This window comes from Centruroides sculpturatus, unplaced genomic scaffold (genome assembly GCF_000671375.1).
Source record: "Centruroides sculpturatus isolate CEXI.00-Female unplaced genomic scaffold, Cexi_2.0 scaffold460, whole genome shotgun sequence".
NCBI classification, from domain to species: Eukaryota; Metazoa; Arthropoda; class Arachnida; order Scorpiones; family Buthidae; genus Centruroides; species Centruroides sculpturatus.
Genome location: NW_019384807.1, coordinates 442,920 through 466,162, shown reverse-complemented (window position 1 = coordinate 466,162; position 23,243 = coordinate 442,920). Strand labels below are relative to the sequence as shown.

Genomic DNA, 23,243 nt, shown 5'->3' with positions numbered 1-23,243 from the left:
TGTTTAAATCAATAAGATTATATATAAAGTACAGTAGAGAGTCGATTATCTGAAAGAATTCCAGTCGGCAAATTTAAATTTTCACCAGTGCTGTGGTGCTGCAATCTTTGGCTATGTCTTGGGCTACTGAAATATTTTACGTTTTTGATACTAAATTAACTTCTGAAGTATAATTTTTTGTTTTTATTTTATTTGTACAAAATAAAAAAATAATTTTTAACGATACAATAGTCTTCGTTAGGCTTAACATCAACAAAAATTCAAAGCAACATGCAACAGAGAAAAATTTCAACATGGGATAGGTTAATATATTTTTTCGTATATAATCAGTTATCCAAAATATCAATTTTTTCCGAACAACCTCAGTCCCCAATTGATTTGGATAATCGACGCTCTACTGTAATATCTTTAGCCTGAGTATTAACATACATCATAACTGCCTTTATTCTAATACAGTAGAGCCTCGAAAACTCGGCACTCAATAACCTGGCACTCTGGATAACTCTGCCACACCCTGGCAGGGCAAAAAAAATCCTTAGTTAATTAATTTTCATGATAAAAGACAGCTTTATGCCTCATAAAGTATTTTTGAGTTCTGTCTTATCAGGTAAATTACTGTACAGTATATTCATTAATTTTCATTTTCATGTAGTAAAGGCTCTATGCCTTCATAAAAGACATACTTTTCCTTTGTTTAAGGATATTTGGGCAGTTTATTCTCTGTTGTATTCTCAAGTAAACAATACATACAAGTACAATACAGTATTTTCTGAGGAAACACTCATACTTATTTTTTTTAACCCCATTCCCGATAACCCGGCATTTTCACAAACTCGGCCACCCTTCGGTCCACATTAGGCAGAGTTTTCAAGGCTCTACTGTACTAAAAAAAAATATGCTATCTATATGCAAAGTAGTAATGTATAGTTTTCTTGTCTTTCACTGGTCAAGTTTGATTTTGAATGTACTTTACCAGGAATATAGCTTAATTTGGATTGCATAATGTACAAAGTAGAAAACAGAATAGAATTACTTTTATTGGCAAAGCTCTGATGGCTTTGTTTGCAATCCATGGCTTGCTTGTGATTGATCTAAGGCAGGCATGGCCAACATACGGCCTGCGGGCCAGATCCAGCCTGTCTAATTAATTTATGTGGCCCGCAATCAATCTTTCAATATTATCTACACAAGTCCGAATAGCTTGATGAAAAATTCTGACACCTAAAAAAAAAGTCAACAACTCACTGTGCGTTTGGAGTTAACCCTCCATTACAAATCTCTTAATTACAGCGTAGTGTTGATAAAGCATGATAATGTGAAAAATGTATCTGTAATCTCTATCTACAATTCCGTCTACGGGGTGACACCACAATGAGATCTCACACCACCTCAAAATCTTCCTAGGGTAGCCTCTGGTTTGGCCTGTGGAAAAAGTTCTTTCCAATTCAGCCCTGGGGACAAAAACTGTTGTCCACCCCTGGTCTAAGGTATTTCAAAAATTGATTTTTTGACCAAATAAATGCTTATACCTTTACATACACTACATCAGAGATTTCTTTGTGAAGACCCTTTGGATATAATGTCATTCTAAGAATCTTGAAGTTATCAGATCATTGCTTGACAAGCCACAAATTACATCAAAAATGATGTATTGCATGACCTTTGGAGCTCAACAGCCATTACAGATACAATGTTTATGTTCAAACTATCAAAAATCGGATGGTCCAAATAATTTTATAATGCTGTTTTCATTAGAGTCAGTTTTAGGGATAAAGAAATGTTAAAGTGTAAGAGAAATTTGTATGTAAATTTGATTGGTTTGCTAAATAAAGCTGCAAGATAAGGTGTCTTAGTAAGTCTTTTGGTTTGCTAAATATCTTGAACTACTGATATTTAAATATGAGGAATGATGTGCTTTGATTAAACTTTTCTCTTGAGAGCAGTCCCCATCAACAATGAACAGTTATTTAGACTGCATTGGTGAAATTTTAACATTTATTTGAAATATGTATCATAACAGCCATCCAGAAAGTGATACCCATTTGCTCAAAAATGAAGAAAAACAGATATCAATCAGGCAAAATCAACTATTCTCAGTTGTGCACATGCTTCCCTCAAAGTTACATGTTAAGTGTATTGTTAAAATGGCAACAAAAATTATCAATCAACAACATTTATTTGTTATGCAGTGGCATGTCGTCATTGGAAGCACTGCTTCCCTTGTATTTTCTAAAAAATAAATATATATTAATTTTAATTATATGAAAATAATCGCACAATATTTTATTATAACTGCATTATGTATTTTATTACAAATTTCTATACNTTTCGCCAGTCCTGTCAATTTCTGTCCTAGAGCACGACTATGGGTACTTGGCTTTTGGGTGCTGCCAGATGGTTCAACCTGCCGACAGACGTTTCACATTGCAACTTAATTCTGATAAATGCCAATAGAGGAGGTGTTAATGCTATAATATAAACAAGAATATAGTAATTGCGTGCCGATCGGATTTTTTTCTCCATGCGAAGTCATTTCTTATGTTATAAGTAGGGTGGGTATTATGACGTAACCAATCGCTCAATTTGCTGCCCCCCTGGATGTGCCACCCGCGCGCAGTGCACGCCCGCTTACAGTGGGCCTGGCAGTCATGAAATGGTATTGTCAGCAACCAAAATAATAAAACAATCTTATAAAGAGGTAATATACATTCCTAAACAGTGCTGAAGAATATTTTGACAAATATTAAGGAGTGTATTGGGAAAAAAGTTATTTCTGGTTTTCATTTGACTGCAGTAATAATTTTAAATTGTATACAAGTTACAATAGCTATAACATTTTGAAATCACTAATTATAAGTTCAGAGATATTTACATAATGCATTAAAAAACAAATTAGAAATAGAATCTTTATTGACAAATATACAACATTAGACTGCAAACTGAAAACATTTTTAAAATCACAAGTTTAATATATTAATCTTCATCTTGTTCTATTTGTCTGCTGCGTGAATCACCAAGAAATACTACATCATCTAAGTGTGATATTGTTAATTAAGATGTTTAATTAAAAATTGAAAATTTAAAATTTTTGTTGTCTTACCTGCAACAATTGTTGTTGTAACATGAGAAATCCCACTAGAATCTTTTATTTCACCATACATTATTCTCCCTTGAACAAATACACGGGAACTAAAAAACAGTTACTTATCCAGGACCGGTTCTGGGCTCTTAGCCGCCTGCCCACTAGATATTTGGCCACCCTCGCCCGATTATATGAATCATGAGTAAATTTATAACTTACCAGTAAATTCTTATTGGTTGGCTTATATTTTTATGATAGGTCTGTATAGTTGACAGGAGTTATCAAATATTTTAATGGATTTTTTAAATTTTTATTCTGCTCTCCCATCTTATATTACTTATGAATTTCAATGTTAAACCAGTGATATTACAATTTTGTGTGTCCCATCTTTAAGAATATGTAGAAAAACGTACAATTTTTCTACAATGTTAAAAAATTAACTGTTACTTTGGAAGCATCATTTACAACTAAATTTAATGAGAGAGATGCACAAGGTACAGAAAAAGCTCTAAAATTTATTTTCCTTAAATTTACGATTTATGTATCCATTGCCATAAAAATTTGTCTTTCCACTTTTTTCCCAAAACTACAAATACAGTATTCAAGTACAAAGTAACCGGTTTCGACTTATTTCTAGTTATGAAGTAGTTAAATAATTAAGAGATTAGGGAATTGGGGACATAAATAAAACCCTGATGAAAGAGCCAGAATTTTACTTAAACAATAGCTTAACCAAAATACTCAAATATTTTATGTATAATGTTTATTCAAAGAAAATTTTACAATACACGTTGTTTAGGAGTATGAATCATCATCATCTTTTCTTCTAGCATGGAATGAACCAACGTGAAATGCAAATTTGATTTGCAGAAAACAAAAAATAATCACAGATATGTCTAATAAACACACCAAACGATATGCCAAATTCTTGGGCTATGTAAAAGCTATAATTAAATATTAGAAATTAATTAATTTGACTAGAGGTAGGCAGTTATGCTGCCATCTCGTATAAAAATAATTATAAATAAATAAATTTTAATTTTAACATTTTTGGAATTGGTCATTTAAATTTAATATAAGATGGCAGCATAAATGCCTACCTCTAGTCAAATTAATTCATTTCTAGTATTTAATTATAGCTTTTACATAGCCCAAGAATTTGGCATATTATTTGGCATGTTTATTATACAACAGGCTATGGTTGTTGATTTTTATATGTAATGTGTGTGAACACGAGTTTGGAAAAATGTGTGATCACAAGCAATGCTAAGATGCTAGTGTAATAAGTGCTAAACACAGACTGATGGAGCATGCACACAAGACTTCCCCTCACCTCGTCACTCATTATGCAAAATGTCTCTCATCAAGCAAGTCAGTTTTTTACAATTTGTTTGTTATGCGAGGAGCTCCTTAATTAAGCGAGGTTCCACTGTATATGATGATAATTATTTCACTACTACTGTTTTGTCACTAGGATAAGAATTATAGTATTAAAAAATTTAGTTTTGAAATAGAACTATCCTATACTGTTGGCTTTCCTCCTAGTACAAGATAATTGCATCAAATTAACTGAACAATGTAATAAATTAGACAAATTGTAATTTCTATAACTTTTACTTTGTGTAAGTAAAGTTTAAAAATGTTTCTACTAAGTAATCAGTTCTAAAAAACGGATTCCAAATTGAAAGAATTTTAAAATTTTAATAAATATTTGTCTAAAGATTGGTTTGTCATATTAACATTAATCTAAATATAGCAGATTAAGAAAGATGACTGTATCTGACATGTGATTAATTGTGAAGTTTTCAAAAATGTTCCAGGTAAATCTGTGAAAATTCTGAGTAAATGACAAACAAATCTCTGTAAAGCTATCAAGAATGAAAAGCCTGGGCTTCTTATTGCAGTAGTCACTTTTCTCCAGGATAGTGCTTGTCCACAACATCAAACTTTCAGAATCTCAGAAAGATTATGAAAGCACACTCCACATAATCCAGTCGTCTCATGTCTTTGGCAGTATAAAAGATGCACTTTGCAGGCATGTCTTCCAATTGGATGTCTGGACGAAGGAGGCACCAAGGCGCCACTAGCTGTTTGATTATGCTACCCCGTTTAATTACGACTACCTACGCTGAGCTTGCCAGAAAGGCTCTATAGTGTTCTCATAAGGGTGTGAAAAAAGAAAAGAAATACTTTACAAAGAAAAACTATTTATTATTACTAAGTTATTTTTGTTTACTTAAGTGTAAAACCATATAAATATTTATCTACAGAAATTGAACTCTTCTTGCCTTTATGTTTGCGAAATCTGCTATCAATTTTCTTGTATCCAAGCTGTCTAAGATTTCATGTTCAATTGAAACTATAGCTAAATTACTTAGTCTTTGCTGGTGCATTGTTGATCTTAAATAGTTTTTTTTATAATTTTTAACTTTGAAAAGGACCTTTCACCAAATGCAACTGAAACTGGCAATGAAAGTAATATTCTTAGTGCTATTGCTGTGTTCAGAAATGTTGAAATTAAGTCATTAGTAAAAAGATATTGTAATAGGGTTTGTGGATCATTAGACTGGTTTTTTGGAAAATGCAACTTTAAAGTATTGATTTCATTAAACAAATCAATACCATCAATGTCTGTTTCACTTCTTGAATCGTCTTTAAGCTTCAGATTTAAATCCTAACCAAGTTAAAATATCATTAATTATACTTAGACCCATGTCAGAAGAATTATTAACAAAATAATTGCAATTTGATATGCAATAGAACTGTTCAAATGCATACAAGTACAAATTGAGAAGGAAGCTCTGTGGGGATTCCCTATTTTCGCCAGTCCTGTCAATTTCTGTCCTAGAGCACGACTATGGGTACTTGGCTTTTGGGTGCTGCCAGATGGTTCAACCTGCCGACAGACGTTTCACATTGCAACTTAATTCTGATAAATGCCAATAGAGGAGGTGTTAATGCTATAATATAAACAAGAATATAGTAATTGCGTGCCGATCGGATTTTTTTCTCCATGCGAAGTCATTTCTTATGTTATAAGTAGGGTGGGTATTATGACGTAACCAATCGCTCAATTTGCTGCCCCCCTGGATGTGCCACCCGCGCGCAGTGCACGCCCGCTTACAGTGGGCCTGGCAGTCATGAAATGGTATTGTCAGCAACCAAAATAATAAAACAATCTTATAAAGAGGTAATATACATTCCTAAACAGTGCTGAAGAATATTTTGACAAATATTAAGGAGTGTATTGGGAAAAAAGTTATTTCTGGTTTTCATTTGACTGCAGTAATAATTTTAAATTGTATACAAGTTACAATAGCTATAACATTTTGAAATCACTAATTATAAGTTCAGAGATATTTACATAATGCATTAAAAAACAAATTAGAAATAGAATCTTTATTGACAAATATACAACATTAGACTGCAAACTGAAAACATTTTTAAAATCACAAGTTTAATATATTAATCTTCATCTTGTTCTATTTGTCTGCTGCGTGAATCACCAAGAAATACTACATCATCTAAGTGTGATATTGTTAATTAAGATGTTTAATTAAAAATTGAAAATTTAAAATTTTTGTTGTCTTACCTGCAACAATTGTTGTTGTAACATGAGAAATCCCACTAGAATCTTTTATTTCACCATACATTATTCTCCCTTGAACAAATACACGGGAACTAAAAAACAGTTACTTTTAGACAAAATTTACCTAAATGACATTAGTTTAAATTTACCCTTAAATTTACCCTTTTTTCAAATACTGATTCAAATTTGAACGTAAATGTTCCCTAAAAACTGAGATTCTATGCCATTCTGTCTTCTGTCGAGTTTCTCCTAAATTATTTTAAATTCTTACAAATTACATTAACATCTAAAATCTCACAATCTAATATAAAATCTATTTGAAAATGAAGTAATACCTGAACCATATTTATAATTTGTATTAGTTGCCAGAGTGAATATAAGGACTTTATTACTTTCAGAACCTCTCATTTGAGGATCCATTCCAACTCTTCCAAGTAATGTCACTTGATTGATGCCTATAACAGAATTTAATTTTAATATTTAGAATTTATAATAGAATTTTAATTTTGACAAACGATTTACAATAATACAAAACTAAAATATCATATATTGTATAAAAAAATTCCTTTTGTGATCAAATATGTGAAAACATTAACAATGACTTAATATACTATATAAGCCATTCATGTGATTGTCATAACATAATGGTAAATAAACAATTATTTCTCAGTAGTTTTTCTAATTTGAAACAAAAATTGTTTTATGTATATAGTAGCTATGCTACATCATTTAATAATTAAAAATTTTTCTCTTTTCTAAACAAATGACTAGAGTGAATAAGATTAAAATCATGACCATGTAATATCAATTTGGCAAAATATAATTACACTCATTTTTGTATTTGCATACATCTAGAAATTATCCAATCACAACAATTAGTATTTTTCAGATATAATTATTTATTTTATATAAAACTGAATTAATTACATTGTTATATCATTTATAACTTTTTCATCAATCATATATAGTGGTATATTTAACAGTAGCATAACCATGGATGGCTACAGGGTTCCCTTACTTTTATAAGTTTATAATTTGATTCTTTCTTAAAGATTTATATGTGATAGAGACATTAATACACATGTATATACAATAACTAAGAGTTTACTCTCTGTTCACAATGCTACAAGGATGAATGTAGGTTTGCATGTTCTAATTCAAGTCCCTATATAATCAGTTTACTTATACTATTAAAATTTAATTATGGTTATAATAGAAAGAATCAGTATTTTTCAAACTAAACATCTAATGTTTTTAACTAAGTAATGACACTGACCAAAAAACTAAGAATAATTTAATAACTGTGGATTTTTGCATGAAAAACATGGTGGTGAGTATAATTTATTAAATTAATTTCTTCTTAGTAGGAATTTTAATTAGTGTTTATAAAAATTCAAAATTTATTATTTTTATAATAATTAGTAGTTTGCTTTTAGTAAAATACTAGGGATTCTGTCCCTGATTTTATTCAGAAGTCTAACTCTGTCATTTCATGTAACTTTGCAATGTTCCCATATTATTATTATTTACAAAAAAATTGTTGTAAATTGCAAAAAGTTTTATATATTATTTCAGTTAATTTATTTATTAAAAAATCAATATTAAGAGAAAAATAAACACATTAATTTACTTTGCATTATTTTAACCTAAATAAAAAATTATCATAAAAAACAAACAGATGGCACTTACAATCATTCATTCTGATTCACATGCTTATGGTAAAATGGTAAAGCTGTAAATGATAACTTATAGCACAAATTATTATTATTATTGAGATTTCAGATTTTTCTGATAATATATTTAGCACAGTTGAAAAAAGATGTCATTTCATTTGTCTGTAAGAAATCTATTTTTATTCAAACTTTTTATTTTAGTGAGTCAGTAACTTAAGTCAGTCATCAGTCAATGAGATAAACATAGCTTTATTATGTTAGATATCTAAAAACTGATATTATTATAGAAATACAAAAGAAGAATTGTAAAAGTTATGAAAGATCTTTGTAATGCAACATATATGAACATTTTAAAAATATCAATATGTAGCCAGTTCAAACACCATTATTCTCTAGGAATTATCACATCCACAGATTCCACAGCTATAAAAACATTACTGTCTAATAATTAATCACCAGTAACAGATAAGGCCTCACAATAAATCTTATTCTGAGCATCTAACTGAAAATTGAATTTATTGTAGTTATTAAATTCTTCTTAGCAATTTATAATGCTAAATTTCAATTTTTCATCTTTTAGATTTTTAGAAGTTCATTATATACGAATATATAATTTTAGTTAAATAAAAATAGTCTAGAATTTAATTTATCAGGATATTTGATAATCATCATTAAATAAAAAGCAAGTTAGGAAATTTGATGTTTGTTTAGTGATATTGAATTATTATTTTCTAATGTAAACAATCAGTTAGGAAATTTTGTTGTAATGTTAACATTACAACAGCTCTTTGACATGTGTTTTTAACTCTGACATTAACAAATGTCAGAGTTAAAAACATATAACTGTAATTTGTTCATTAACATTAAATATCACATCATTATATTTAAGTTTTATTCACAAATTTGAATGAATGCTAAAAAAATATTTAATAAATTTCTTATTGAATAAACATATTTTAATTATACCTTTTAAGAATGGATACAACAATAAATACTATAACATTTCATAAAAATAATAAATTTTTATGAAATACATTTATTAACATTTCATAAAAATAATAAAATTTTATGAAATGAATTTATCAGAAACTCCTAGAAAAAAAATAGCAACACTTTAATTAAAAAACTTTAATTTAAACTTACTTTTCTCAATACTATGTGATCCTTGATCAGAGAATGACTTGACATGCTTTAAAATAGGAAACTGAAACAATACATTTTAATAAAAAAACTATTTAAAAATTTTATTTACAAAATTTTCTTATTTGAATTAATTATAAACCTTACTAATAAAAATATAATGTACAGTACATGTAACAATTATTAAACAAACAAACTTTAAAACTACTATAATATTATTTTAAAGTTTTTTCTACAGAACTACCAAATATTTAAATATTTTTTTAAAACAAATAACATGCAAGTTTTTAATTAGTATCACTAGTTATTACATGTATCAACATTAAAACTGAAAAAATTTGCTGAATGACAAAAAAGACTGCTTCTACTATTGTGAACAATTTGGATTAGAAATTCAGTTTCCTGTTATAAACAATGTCAACGATTCACTTATGATTCAAACTCATTCACAATGGAAGCCAAAAATTGAAACTAGGTGCAGTTTAAGCTAGTATTCTGTACAGGGTGCCCCACATAAAAATGGCCCAGTTAACATAATTGAGTAAATTACTGTAATCTTCATATTTGATAAATGAAAAAAAGTGAGACAAAATCTCTCTGAAAACTTAGTTTTATTCATAAAACACGGAAACTTGCATAATCAATGCTTCAGTTTAAGGCAGTCCAGTTTAATTCAATTAGTAAATGGGACACCCTGTATAGTAAAACTAATGTAAAGATTCTCTATTAAAAAAAATCTCAAAAATAATAATTGTGCTATAAGTTATCATTTACAGCTTTACCATTTTGCCATAAGCATGTGAATCAGAATGAATGATTGTAAGTGCCATCTGTTTTTTTTAATAGAGAATCTTTTTTAAAAATAATCGGTGTAAAATATTAATAAAATTTTTCAGAATTGTGTGTGAGATCTGGAATTTTTAAGGGACATTTCATCTAATTTTCATGAGATTTTAACTTAATTTCTTAATGCAATCGTTAAAATGACATTGCTGGAAAAAGAGATTAAATGTCATCCCTCTCATCAACAACCACTAAAATTCTATAACACTCCTTCGAAAACATCAACATTTGCCTGTACAAACATAGTTGATCTAACGTTGCAGGTATCAAAGGGTACAGTTGATGTCTGATTTCACCATCTTCTCATTGTCCCAGGAACACCTCTAACCCAACAACTGCAGAATCAACCTTCATCTTTGACAACACTCAATCAGATAACCATTTTCCCAAGCCAATCCGAATATAAGACTGATACACCCCCCCTCTGAGGCAGTCTCTTTGAAATCTTAACTGGTGCAGATATAGAGTCACGATAGGATATTAGTGTGTTACACATGGAAAAGGCGGATAACCAACAATCTTCCAGAAATTTGTGTGAAAGAGGTACGATATTCTCCAAAATGTTGTAAATTCTCTCTCGGTCCCTCAATTTGTAAGCAAGAGCTTAGTTAATTTGAATACCCTCTCATTTAAAATGTAAGCGAATAACTTAATCAATGCTGTATTCAATTTTATATTTTTATATTTCTGTAATTTTGTTATCCATTAAATTTTTTTATTTTCCTTGTTAATGGTGTCTATTATCCTTAAATGGCATACGCTTTTTGACGTGCGTCCCCACTGTTTCCTTTTTTCTGTTTGCTGGAATCAAAGACGAGCCGCCATTTTACTCACCATAGGTAACATTAACTGTACAATTATATCATGCGATCACCAGAAAAAGTATGATTACTTTATTATGTTTCGTCTCCTGTCCAAAAGTAGGGTATCATTGACGTCATCTCGGTCTCCTCAGTTTAGATAGATACTCAAAGTCTCGAATTTTCCTAGGTGGTTATCTATATACTGTAATAATTTCCCTAATTGTATTAATATTTTAACCGTTTGATTTTTTGTATAATTTTTAATTGGTTGATGATTGATTCTATATACTAATTTGTTAATTGTTTGATTGTTTTAACTGTCGATTATTCCGTTTTATATGAATTCCATGTTGTACGAGTCACTTAGATTTTACAAATACGTGTGTCGGGCTGTGAACGGCTCACGTATTTGTGAAATCTAAGTTACTCGTACAACATAGAATTCATATAAAACGGAATAATTGACAGTGTTATAGGGGGTCAACTGTAAGTTTAATTAAATAAGATTACTGAATACAAACATAAATCTGAAATTTACTAATACATAAAAATAATTAGACGTTCAAGGTAACGAATATAAAATTATCTCACCGTGTTTTTCAGCTAACAAGAAAGATATTCTTGCAATTATCATATAGAATTGCAGAAGAATTCTAAAATATGTTTTCATTATTACGGTTAAAGCCAGCTTAGTATAAGGAATGTCAGACTGCAATCTGCAACAGATTAATATAAATGACGTCAAGGGTAATAATTAACGTGAAGTACAAAAGTAAAATCGATGTTTAATTAAATTTTGTTTTCGTTCTGCGGCAAGTCAATATTTTAATTAACTTTTAAAAAAAGAGAAAAATTAAATTAAAAATAATATGTTTACAACTTTTTTCACGTTATTGCTCTTCAGATTTTTAATTAGTTTTTCGTTTCAAAAATTTAACAATAAACTACTCGTAATTTACCAAATATTTTTTTTTACCTATTAATTCACAATGCATTTTTCGTGCGTTGATTTAGTATAAAAATTCAACGTAATACATATCGGTATGACACGCGATTGACTTGCGAGAGATGCTTTTTACGAGAACATGGTCAATTTTGACGTTAGGCACATTAGAAAAAAATACATTGATAGATGTTAAATGAGACTTGTTGCACGTTGCCATTCTACCAATTATCTTCACTGTTTTATACGGTCAGCCAATGATGGGCACAATATAGTCATGTTATATTTAAGTTTTGAAACTTCTCATTCATATGTAAATATTTTATTACGAATTTTTGGCATTTTTATAAACGAAGGAAATTATCATTTATTAAAATACTCATGATTCATGAATATTTTCTATCCGCATTCTCATTTTTCTGTTGATTCCGAAGAAGATTTTGGTAACCTTCATCAAACTTCAATTGCTTGAACGTTGTGACTTTCCTGTGCTTTGAGAAAATTTTCCATTGTTTACGTTATCAAAATTGTTGATAAAGTTTACGAAACGGCAAAGGTCATGAAATTTACAACATTTCTTCCTGCAATTTGCATCGATTTACGTATTCAACGTGATTTCTGTACAAATTTAAACAGTTTTAACGATTGTCAAATGAAAATCGGTAAAATAAAAGACTTTGTACAAAAAAACATGTCGTGCAACGGTTAATAAGTGCTTGTTGTGCCAAAAACACGCAACTGTGTTAATTAAGGGCGAAAGTCCCAAACTTCACGAACTTTCCCGCCCACCGCAAAAATAAAACTGCACAACACTGGTAATGAGTTCGTGTCTTGCCATCAGGCTGTCCACGTAAAGTTTTATTGGTTTTCCTCTCGTTTTTAACACCTAACNTAGATGGCACAATTTAAGGAATTACTGAAAACGTATTATCGATGTAATTAATAATTTATTAATAATAAAAATTAATTTTTATGTTATATTAATATTTATTTTAAAATAAATTAAATTTTTATGTCGATAGAAGTAAAAAATTATTACTCGCAAGTCACGTGGTTTTATGTTTAAAAATCCTGTAAGCAAAACATGCGGTGACACGTGGATTTAAATATTGTTTCCACAGAATTTTATAGGAAAGGTGTAACAACAGGTGAATTCCGTTATTCCCGATATTCTGAGTTATTTATTTAGTTTTTTAAATATTTATAATATTTATAAATTAAAGATTTATTTTTTAAAGAAAATTAGAAAATTGTAATTTACTTTCTTATCATTTTTAATTATAAATTTTGGTTAAATTGTATAAATATAAATTCAAATATGAATTATTGCACTAAAGATATGTTATATATTTGTTAAATGTTATATGCTGATACAATATATTATAGAAAAATACTGTAAATATAATGTATTGTATATGATGATTTTTATTATAAGTTATATATATATAATATACGTAATGAATTATTTAATATGAATAATGTATTTTTATTTTTTTAAAAAATGACTTTTTAATATAACATATATCTATATTAAAAAAGACTGTCAGTACATAACAATATAAATTATACATACCATATAAATTACATACATGATATGTATAGTATATAATTTTTGTGTATGCAGTCTCAAAATTTTCACTTGTAAATAGATAAAATATGTCTGTGAAAAAAATTCTAATATATTATATTCTAATAGCTAATATAAAAGCTTCAGTTTTCTTTTAATTTTAAAATATTTACACAAGTAACACAAATAAATTTTAAAAATTTGACATTTTGACATAAACAAATAAAATTTTATATTTACCAACCTAAATTATATATATACTGTATATATTGGACAAATTTTTTGAACTTAGATGAAGGTACAGGACTAATTATTGCACCTTTACTAGAAAAAATGCTGTTTTTAGTTTAGTAAATTATCCCAGTGGCTAGTATATCTTCATTAAATGAAAGTATTTCTGAGTATAAAAATTTATTTAAAAAATTTTTTTTATTTGGATTAAAGCTGTAGTATTTTTTATGTAAAAGTGATTAGTATTTTATATAATTACATGTAAATTTTAGCCATATGTTTTAATTATTTGCAGATAATACTGCTTCAAGACATTTTATTTTTAAATATTTCTATAATTAATTTATTTTTGTAATTTTTATTTTTATAAAGTTGCTGAATTGAATGACCTATGTAATATGATTTTGTGAAAAATATTTTTCAGTATTGATATTATCAAACATTTTGCGAAACATAACATTTGCAAAATGTTTGATAATGCTAATATTATAGATCATTGCCATTTACCAATATACTTGTTTATTTATTAATATAGTTTTTTCTATTAAGGTTTCTCAGTTTAAAAAATTTACCAAAAATTTTAAGAATACTGTACTCATTTTAAGTCAATTATTTATTACAAAGTTATAAAAAAAATGAATATTTTGTCTTAAGAACATTGACAAATTCAATTGATTTAGTAAGAGAATACTGTTTTCATGATAGTAAAGTTAGTTTTAGTTAATCCTGATATTGTTTTGTATATTTGCCATATGGTATAGTTCTCATTAAAGTGCTTTAAAAGCTAATTAAATGTTAATATTGTACATCTATCTTTATTTTAAAGAACATTGCAGTAAAGATATTCTGAATTTGAAATAATTTGTAACAAATAGTTTATAATTACTACTTTTTTCAATATTCAAGTACAGTATTTATAAAATGTGTTTTAAAGATAAAACACATTTTATCTTTAATATTTGAAATAGATTCTGAACATAATAAGCAATTTGGTCATATGGAAAATTATTTTGCAAGTTAAATAAGTGAAATAGGAATATAGTTTTATAAATTCAATTTAATAAAGAATAGTTGCTTGCCCTAAATGAATTTTTAAAATGTATTTAAAGTGTTTTATCATTATCATTTTAAAGTAAAAATTAGTCATCTTTTTGAATATTTGTATTTTATAATATAAAATGTTTCTTGCTTAAGGATGCCAAATGTTAATTTATTAAAGCTGTAATGTTTTCATCTAGAGGCTCACTATTCAGAATTTTCAACATATCTGTTTGGAGGTCTTCAAACACCAGGTATGTTTATGTGATGCAGTCAAAAATATTATGCACAGCTGGTAAAGTGTGATAAAGTCTACATTATTGGCCAGATGGTAGCAAAATGGCCATTTTGCCACCATCTGGGTTGTTCTGAGCTGAATGTTGGGGCAGTGGACATGTAAGAATACATACACAGCAGATAGGCTTTGGGTGCTACAGACAGATAACTGGATGAAGTTGTTGAAAATATACTTTATAAAAAATGCATTACAAAAAGAAATATTTGTTCATGCTATGCAGGTTGAATAAGAAATAATTATATAATTTGATGTGGCTTAAAGAAATAATTAATTTGAATTATTTAGGGTACTGTTCCTGATATGTTTATGCCACTCTGTTCAGAAAACCAAATCTTACTGCTTCTATGAATGTACTATTAATTATGATTACAGTACAACTATGATCATTTATCATCTTACCATATTCATCTAATACCTAATCATCAAAGATGAAGGTAGATAAATATACAACAAATTTTAAAACTACTGTTAGCCAAGAGCAAATAACAGAATCCTAAGAATCACTCGGCATTGATAAAAGAAGATTTTTTTTATTTACAATTAAGACCGAAGTTTTCCGAAGAACAATTATACAAACTTAATAACTAGGAATTTACAGAGATCCTTGTACTGATCAACCATAACAATGCAACCAGCTGATTCACACGTGTCAACAAAACAAAGAACTTATTCTAACTTATGTCTATCTTAACTATAACTTAAAAATATACACAAAAAAAGGGCCCTCGATCAAGATGGGATTGATAAGAATAGAATTTTTGATAGAAAAAGAAAAGGGTCAAAGGCAAAATTTCTAAAGGTTCAAAAAATTGAACCTCAAGTCAGTTGTTCCGGAGGAATCTTCTTTCCATATTCACTGATATCTATGTCTTCTCCTTCCCAGCTCTTCTCCTCGAATGATGACTTTTTCCCTTTCCTCTCATGCCAGTCCCCTTTGACCAATCCGGTGTCACCCCTATTCTCTAGTGACCCATCGGACCATTGGGTCAACCAATTATCATGAGGTCAACAGAACAAAGGCCAGAAGTGAATTTATGAAGGGAAAATGGTGGAAGAAAGAGAAACAAACAAAAAAAAAAAAAAAAGAAACAAGACTCAAGCCACGAAGGAAAATTTTTAGGATGTGTGAAAGTAGAGTGCCTGAAGGAGCAAAAACAAGGCTCAACAAGCCACACTACAAATTGGAAAATTGATCTAATATTCTCTAGTTGAATTAATCTGATGTCACAGTTAATAATCTGAAGTCACAGTAATAAATGTGGTACATCCATAATATGTAGCTTTCTTTGCCATCTCACAGAAGCAACTAATAACATGACATAAAAAATCATATGCTGTCAATATTTTCATCATATAACTTCTAAATTTATTGGCAACTTTAATAAATTTAGTTTAACAAGCATTTTCAAAATTTGTTACCACTAATATACATGTCAGTTAAACTAGTTGGACTTTTTATTGTCAGAAACAAACAATAGCATTTGTTTATTATCATTTATTATTTATAAATTGTAAATATTTGTGGTGTTTGCACCTGCAACTCCCCAGGTCACCACACCTGGTTATTTACCAGTCGGGAAACAATGTTATATAAGAAGAAAAGGACCACATGATGTGAGTGGTCAGTGTATGTTGAGAAGAAAGGATTATTTGTCATCAGCTTGCGAAGAGTCCTGTACTGTACATACAGTCCAAGTGGTATACAAAATTCTTTGTAAAATAAAAACATTTGTTCAGTTACCTCAGCATTGTTTGTTTTATCTGTTCCATCTACATTACTGGTGAACACAAGTTCTGTGACATGAACTTTGAACTATACAACATTTTTTGTCCACAATACCTTCAAAAGTTGAGGTAATAACATCTTTGCTTGATTCCTGCTAAAAATGAATATAGAAGATACTCAGCCTTTTTTTAACAAGATCCATTGTGTCACCTTCAGAGCATCCCCATTCTGGAAGGCAAATCCAGCATTATGGTTTGTGCAAGTAGTCTCATTTCATCATCTCGGGAATAACAACTGGAATCTATTCCACTAAATCATGGCCACACTCAAAAGTGATGTCCTTATGCAAGTACATACAGGTGCCAACATCTCCATCATTCCAGTAACAAGAAGAAAAAGGCAGAAACTGCCTTTGAAAGTTGCCCTCATCATCACCAACAGTTCAGTCATCTATACTTTTGGTGAGCGTTTGCTCACACTTGACCTTCACCTCTGCTGCAAGTTCATCTCACCGTTTATTGTTGCCACAGTTTCACAACTGATCATTGGAGTTGACTTTCTCCATAAATTTAGCCTGCTGATTGACATAAAAGAAACTGCCAACTTCTCAATCAGAAGATGCACCTTCAGGCAATTAGCCACATATCACATTGCCCTACTTCTGGTGTAAGCATCATGTTGGCAGACACACTGTACCACCAACTACTTGCTCACTTTCTGGATATCATACAACAAACAGAATCCAATGCCTTCCAAACACAATGTAGTCCACTACATTCAAACTACCAGACTTCCTGTCTTTGGCGACCCTAGGCTACCAATCACTTACATGCTGCACATGAAGAGTTTGAACACATGATGCAACTGGGAATTTGCAGGCCATTTAAAAGCAGCTAGGTAAGTTCCCTTTATCTTGTTAAAAAAACCCAACAGTGATTGGTATCCTTGCAGCAATTATCATCAACTCAATACCATCACTGTTTGCAACAGAAACCCATTACCTTACATACAAATATTGTATACAAATATTGCATGACAAAAAGATTCTTTTTTTTTTATTTTACTCTCAACTTACAATGGGCATATTATCAGATTCCCATGAACACATTCTGAAGACTGCAGTTACTACCCTCTTTAGCATGTTCAAGTTCCCATTCAAACCTTTTGGATTATGTAATGCAGCACAAACCTTTCAGCATTTTATTTATCAAATGCTGAGAGGCTTAAATTTCTGTATTTCCTACTTAGATGATGTACTAGTGCAGGGATGTCCAGCTTGTGAACCACACTGAGGCCCACTGCACCCTAAATTTTTTTAGGTACATTTTCATTTATTTTGGTAAAGTATGTTGTAGAAATTATTCTCATTTCACTGGATACACTTTTATGTCATAATGATGTAATTGCTACTAGAAAATTGTTTTTTACAGAAAACTGTCATGCATGTGGGGTAGTACATACTGTTGCAATCAATTCTTTTCATGCATGAAAAATATCAAAACTGCTGAAAGAAATAGGTTGAGTGATTCCCATTTAACTAACATTCTTACAATTAAGACTAGTATCATAAAAACAGATGTTGACAATATTATAAAATGAAGGCAATGTCAAAAATCTCATTGGATTTATCTTTATTTTGTGTGAGTATAATTTCTTTTTTTACTGTCAACAAATAATACAGTATTTTTTGTAGTTATATATATTTGTTATTACAATTTGATAATCACATTTTAAATTTTTTTAAAATATATATTTATATAAAGTACCTTTGTGGTCCACTGAATATATGTAAATTTCTAATTTGGCCCATTAGAAAAAAAAGGTTGGACAACCCTGTACTAGTGGCTTTCAACTCACCCAAAGAACATACACAGCACCTGGAGATAGTTTTCCAGCATCCTGGTGATGCTGGTATTGTGCTCAACTCATTGAAGTGTATCCTTAAAAAACCTTCTGTCACCTAAATTGCACATGAACAAGACTGTGTTGGAGGGCTACCTGTGTTACTCAAATCCACTTCATCTTCTAGCCTCGATCTAGCTAGATGACACTGACAAGTGGCTTTATTGTAACGTTTCTTCAGGAGCAGTTCAACCCTACATTCCTCAAGCATTATGCTGCAATCTTTAACTTCATTTATGGTCTCTCTCATCTAAGTATACATGCTGCTTCCAAAATGTTCTTGTAGCATTCTGTCTGGCCTTCTATTAACACTGATGCCACCAACTGGACCCAATCTTGCATAACCTGCCAACAGTCAAAGATCACCAGACATATGACCAACCCTGTTGGCAAGTTTCCCCTGACATCTGAGAGGTTTTCACATCCATCTACATATTATCAGGCCACTTCCTCCATCCCATGATTTTTCTTACTGTCTTACTTGTATTTCAGGCAGTGCTCTGCAGAATCTGGCAGCACATTTGTGCGATTTAATGAAAGTAATAGTAGTAGTGCCTCACTTGTATCAACAGATTTATAAGATGGCCTGAGGGAATAACTATAATGGACATTTCCACTGATATAGTGGCCAGAGTCTTCTACTCTGTTTGGGTAGTTTACTTTGGAGTCCTGGCTTGTGTCACCACGAATCAAAGATGATAATTTGAATCCAAAATATCTCAGAAGCACTTTTGATATGTATAGAATGTCTTCTTCAGGTGAAATGAAAATAATTTTATAACATTGATATAAATTGATATATTTATTGAGAAATTGGAGCTGTGTAATAAGCCTGCTTTAGAGCTCCAAAAAATATGGGTTGTACTATTTAATACAGTAGTCCCTCATTATATCATGGATTCAGATATATGCTTTTTTTGGTCCCCTAAATTTTAAATGAATTTGAGTCAATAAATTTTAAATTATCAATTGCCATTGAATTTTTTTTTTGCAATGAAATATGGTATTTTATTCCTACCATTGTCCTTGAAATTATCATTTGTTTCCTTTTGATATTGAAAGTTGTTTATTTATTGGTTTTAAGTAGGCCTACTGTCTCTTCATTTACAAGTTTCTGTGAATTTGAAATTTTACACCTTTATGTGAATTGACAGTATTGCATCAATTCACACCTTTATTCATTGTGTAAGGAACAGATTTCTTTATTTATGAACAAAGTTCTAAAATTTTTATACAGTAGTAACTTTATTTTGCTTTTTTCATAGAATTTTTACTGTGTAATTTTATATGTTTTGTTGTTCTATTATATGTTCAATATTTATTTTTTAAATTTTCAATTACTGAATTTATAATTTTTATTGAAAAATATAAATTACACAAATTTTTAATAAGCAATTTATTTTGAAATACTGTATAATAAAATCACAATTGATATTTTGTTTTTATATTGACAGTATTTGTCTTAAATGTCATTGTTAAAGAAACAATAATGCTAAATGGGTGTTTGTGGTATTGATGTTTATGTAAATGTCAATTAATATGATATAACTACAAATAAAATTCAGTATTGCAAAACTATGCTTATTTTATGATATAAGCTGATGAAAGAATAGAGGATAGAGATTTCATAGCATGTATAATCTGTTTAGTAAAAACCCAGAATTTTTAGTACTCAGTTATATTGCACTACCAGATATATTGCACTTTTCCTTGTCTCCTGACAAGTGCTATATAATGAAGGGCTATTGTAATTTAAAAAAATTAAACCCTAGCTACCAATACTTTTTGATTTTAGTTTGACCATTAATTAAATGAATAATTTAGTAGCACATCGTTTAAATTTAACATTTACGTTCCAGTTAGAACAAATTGACATTAAACAATTAAAAGTAAATATGAAAGAACATTGGCTCAAGGAATATATACAATTTGAATCTTTTCTATTCCAGGCACCATATCAGGACTACTTCATATCACCCCACATTGAACAGAATGGTGAAATGTTTTCATAGGTCATTAAAAATGGGATTAAGATGCCATGTCTCTGACCATTGGGTTGATGGTCATAGACAATGGTATTGCTTGGTTTAAGATCTATATTCAAGGAGGATATTTAGTCTACAACCACAGAGCTTGTTTAAGGCAGCCCACTTCACCTTCCAAGTGAATTTTTGGCACCAACTCAGTTGGCTGTAGAACCTGCCACTTTTTTTGGACAGCTAAAGAACTATATTCCATGTCTCCAGCCCCAGCTGGAGGCGCATAGAATGGATGCCACAGTTTTTGCCCCCCGCAACACATGCATTTCTGAGGAATGATACTATCCAACAACCCCTACAACAACCTCAGAATGACCCATACCAAGTACTCTCATGCACTCAAAAAATTTTCAAGATACTGGTCAACAATAAAACTGTCCATGTAAATATCAACTGGATTAAACCAGCTTTCCTCTCACTCAACTTATCATCAATTTGGTTGGAGTGCACACTTCCAACCTCGCATCCAAGATCATCCCCCTCCTCACACACCACCTGACTTGACACCAGACCTGGTCCTTTTGACTCCACCTATCACGACACAATCTGATAGATGAGTAGTGTTTCCACCTTTTCAAAATTGCTGACCTGGACGGCAGGTGAGTTTTGTTCAAACAGAAGTTCCTGACGCATGCGCAATGTCATTTTGCAATGCGAAGAATAACATGCAGTACATGTCGGTTCTAAATCGGATACAGTTAGGAACTAGGGAGACTTGGGTAGGAGTAATGTAAGTAATCTAAATTAAGAAAAAACAACTACAGATGACTTAGCTCTATTGGATAGCTATTGGATATTGGAGACGTGTACGAATACGAATCGTACAAGCAAAAATAAAAAAAAAAAAGGTTGACAGGTTGTGCACGATTTTCCCGGACCAGATTAATAGTTCACCTGGACAGTGAGTCGATTCCCGGATTGTCCAGGTGAAAACCGGACAGTTGGTAACACTATAGACTAGTTTGCCTCACTACCTATAAATCATTCTCCAAATACCAGATGGTTTATTTTATTCTGAGGTCATATGATGATGTCAGAATTTCCGAGTCTCTTTCGGTAACAAGTCTGCCCCTAGTCGGAGTCGGATGGTAAGGAAGAGTTGGAGTCGGAGTTGGAGTCGGTAGATTTTTATGCGACTCCACAGCCCTGGATATAATTTAAGTGCAAATAAAATTTAAAAATTTAATAGGTATAATGTTTTTAATTATACATAACCTTTTAACCTATTTCAAATTTGTTAATTTTAATCATAATTCTATACATCAGATGGCGCCACGTTTGCATACCGGCTTCATTTTGGGGTGAAATNTCAAAATGAAATATTTAAATATATTTTCAGAAATATGAAGTTCAATGATTGTATACCATTAATTATTTCAATATACATGACAAAATTTTCATTATCTGCACCTGTTGATTCTAAGAAACAAAATCCATATGATATAATAGATGATTTTGTAAGTTTTATTATTTTGCTTATTTTTAATTTATTATTATTAAATAGTTTAGAATTAATGTAGGTTTTGCAAATAGAAATTTTTTAATACTAGTATTAATGTCACTATTATTTTTTTTTTAATAGAATCTTGAATATAATAATTATATGAAAGAAGTTGCTAAAATTTTGGAAGGAGATGAAGACTTCCTTAAAGAAATTAAAAATATTGCACATACAGATGATTTTGAGGTATAATTTGGTTTCATTCACACTAAAAAATACTTTACTTTATTATTATTATATCTTTAAATCAGATTTGTAAAAGCATAAGAATCTTGGTATCATAATAATGATCCAATAAATAATTGATTGGTTAAGAACACAGACTTATTTATTTTGGAATGTTTTCACTCCAAAATAAATAATTCACTTTGGACCATATTCAGCATGCACATAAATCAAATGTAGAATAATGAAATGGAATCTATATATATTCCATTTCATTATTCTACATTTGATTTATATATATATATATTTTAAGATAACTACTTCCAACAATTTAACACCTCGTTGAATAATAACGATCCACGAAAAAACCTTTTTTTACGAGGTTTTTTTGTGGATCGTTATATATATTTTAAATTTTACAAAATAAAATATTTTAAAAATATGTCACATTTTACTTTTCTGACTGTTAGATATATAAACACCAGAAGATATTGGAATTATGTCATATTTGACTCTCCAGGTTTTTTTGCAAATCTCAACATTTTGAGATGACCTGAACTAAAAAAGTCAAAAAAAGGGAATTCCATATGTTTGTTGGATTCTGTTTCATTTATCTCATGGTGGGATAAAGATTAAGAAATATCATTTGACACAGTAACTGTAAATAAGGGCATTTATGCTATTAAATTTTAATGGTTAAAAG

General features: G+C 29.9%; 1 protein-coding gene and 2 long non-coding RNA genes across 4 annotated transcripts; 1 reads left to right on the top strand and 2 right to left on the bottom strand.

Annotated features, from left to right (window-relative positions):
• Positions 1 to 2,892: 2,892 nt before the first annotated feature.
• Positions 2,893 to 3,204, bottom strand: LOC111629706. Its single transcript, XR_002757390.1, has 2 exons — positions 3,101 to 3,204; positions 2,893 to 3,032 (listed from the first exon to the last, which is right to left on the bottom strand). It is a non-coding gene; the product is annotated as an uncharacterized LOC111629706 (long non-coding RNA).
• Positions 3,205 to 6,466: 3,262 nt separating this feature from the next.
• On the bottom strand, positions 6,467 to 9,575 carry LOC111629705 (single-stranded DNA-binding protein, mitochondrial-like). 2 transcript variants are annotated; one of them, XM_023373600.1, is made up of 5 exons: positions 9,488 to 9,575; positions 7,007 to 7,126; positions 6,833 to 6,920; positions 6,675 to 6,763; positions 6,467 to 6,606 (listed from the first exon to the last, which is right to left on the bottom strand). In XM_023373600.1, the coding sequence occupies exons 2-5, from the start codon at positions 7,089 to 7,091 to the stop codon at positions 6,548 to 6,550; spliced, it is 321 nt and encodes a 106-aa protein (XP_023229368.1). In that variant the 5' UTR covers positions 7,092 to 7,126; positions 9,488 to 9,575; the 3' UTR covers positions 6,467 to 6,547. The 2 variants fall into 2 exon arrangements, with proteins under 2 accessions (XP_023229368.1, XP_023229367.1); XM_023373599.1 differs by lacking the exon at positions 9,488 to 9,575 and adding an exon at positions 8,361 to 8,839.
• A 3,559-nt stretch (positions 9,576 to 13,134) lies between these two features.
• On the top strand, positions 13,135 to 22,561 carry LOC111629716. The gene is made up of 3 exons (XR_002757393.1): positions 13,135 to 13,221; positions 22,214 to 22,331; positions 22,457 to 22,561. It is a non-coding gene; the product is annotated as an uncharacterized LOC111629716 (long non-coding RNA).
• The last annotated feature ends 682 nt before the right edge of the window (positions 22,562 to 23,243 follow it).

Excerpts from the sequence above, each read along its gene's own strand:
- LOC111629705 (XM_023373599.1), bottom strand. Across the intron at positions 6,921-7,006 it reads AAATTATAAATATGGTTCAG|GAGAAACTCGACAGAAGACA; the intron begins GTATTACTTCAT and ends AAAATAATTTAG. Across the intron at positions 6,607-6,674 it reads TACAACAACAATTGTTGCAG|ATGATGTAGTATTTCTTGGT; the intron begins GTAAGACAACAA and ends TATCACACTTAG.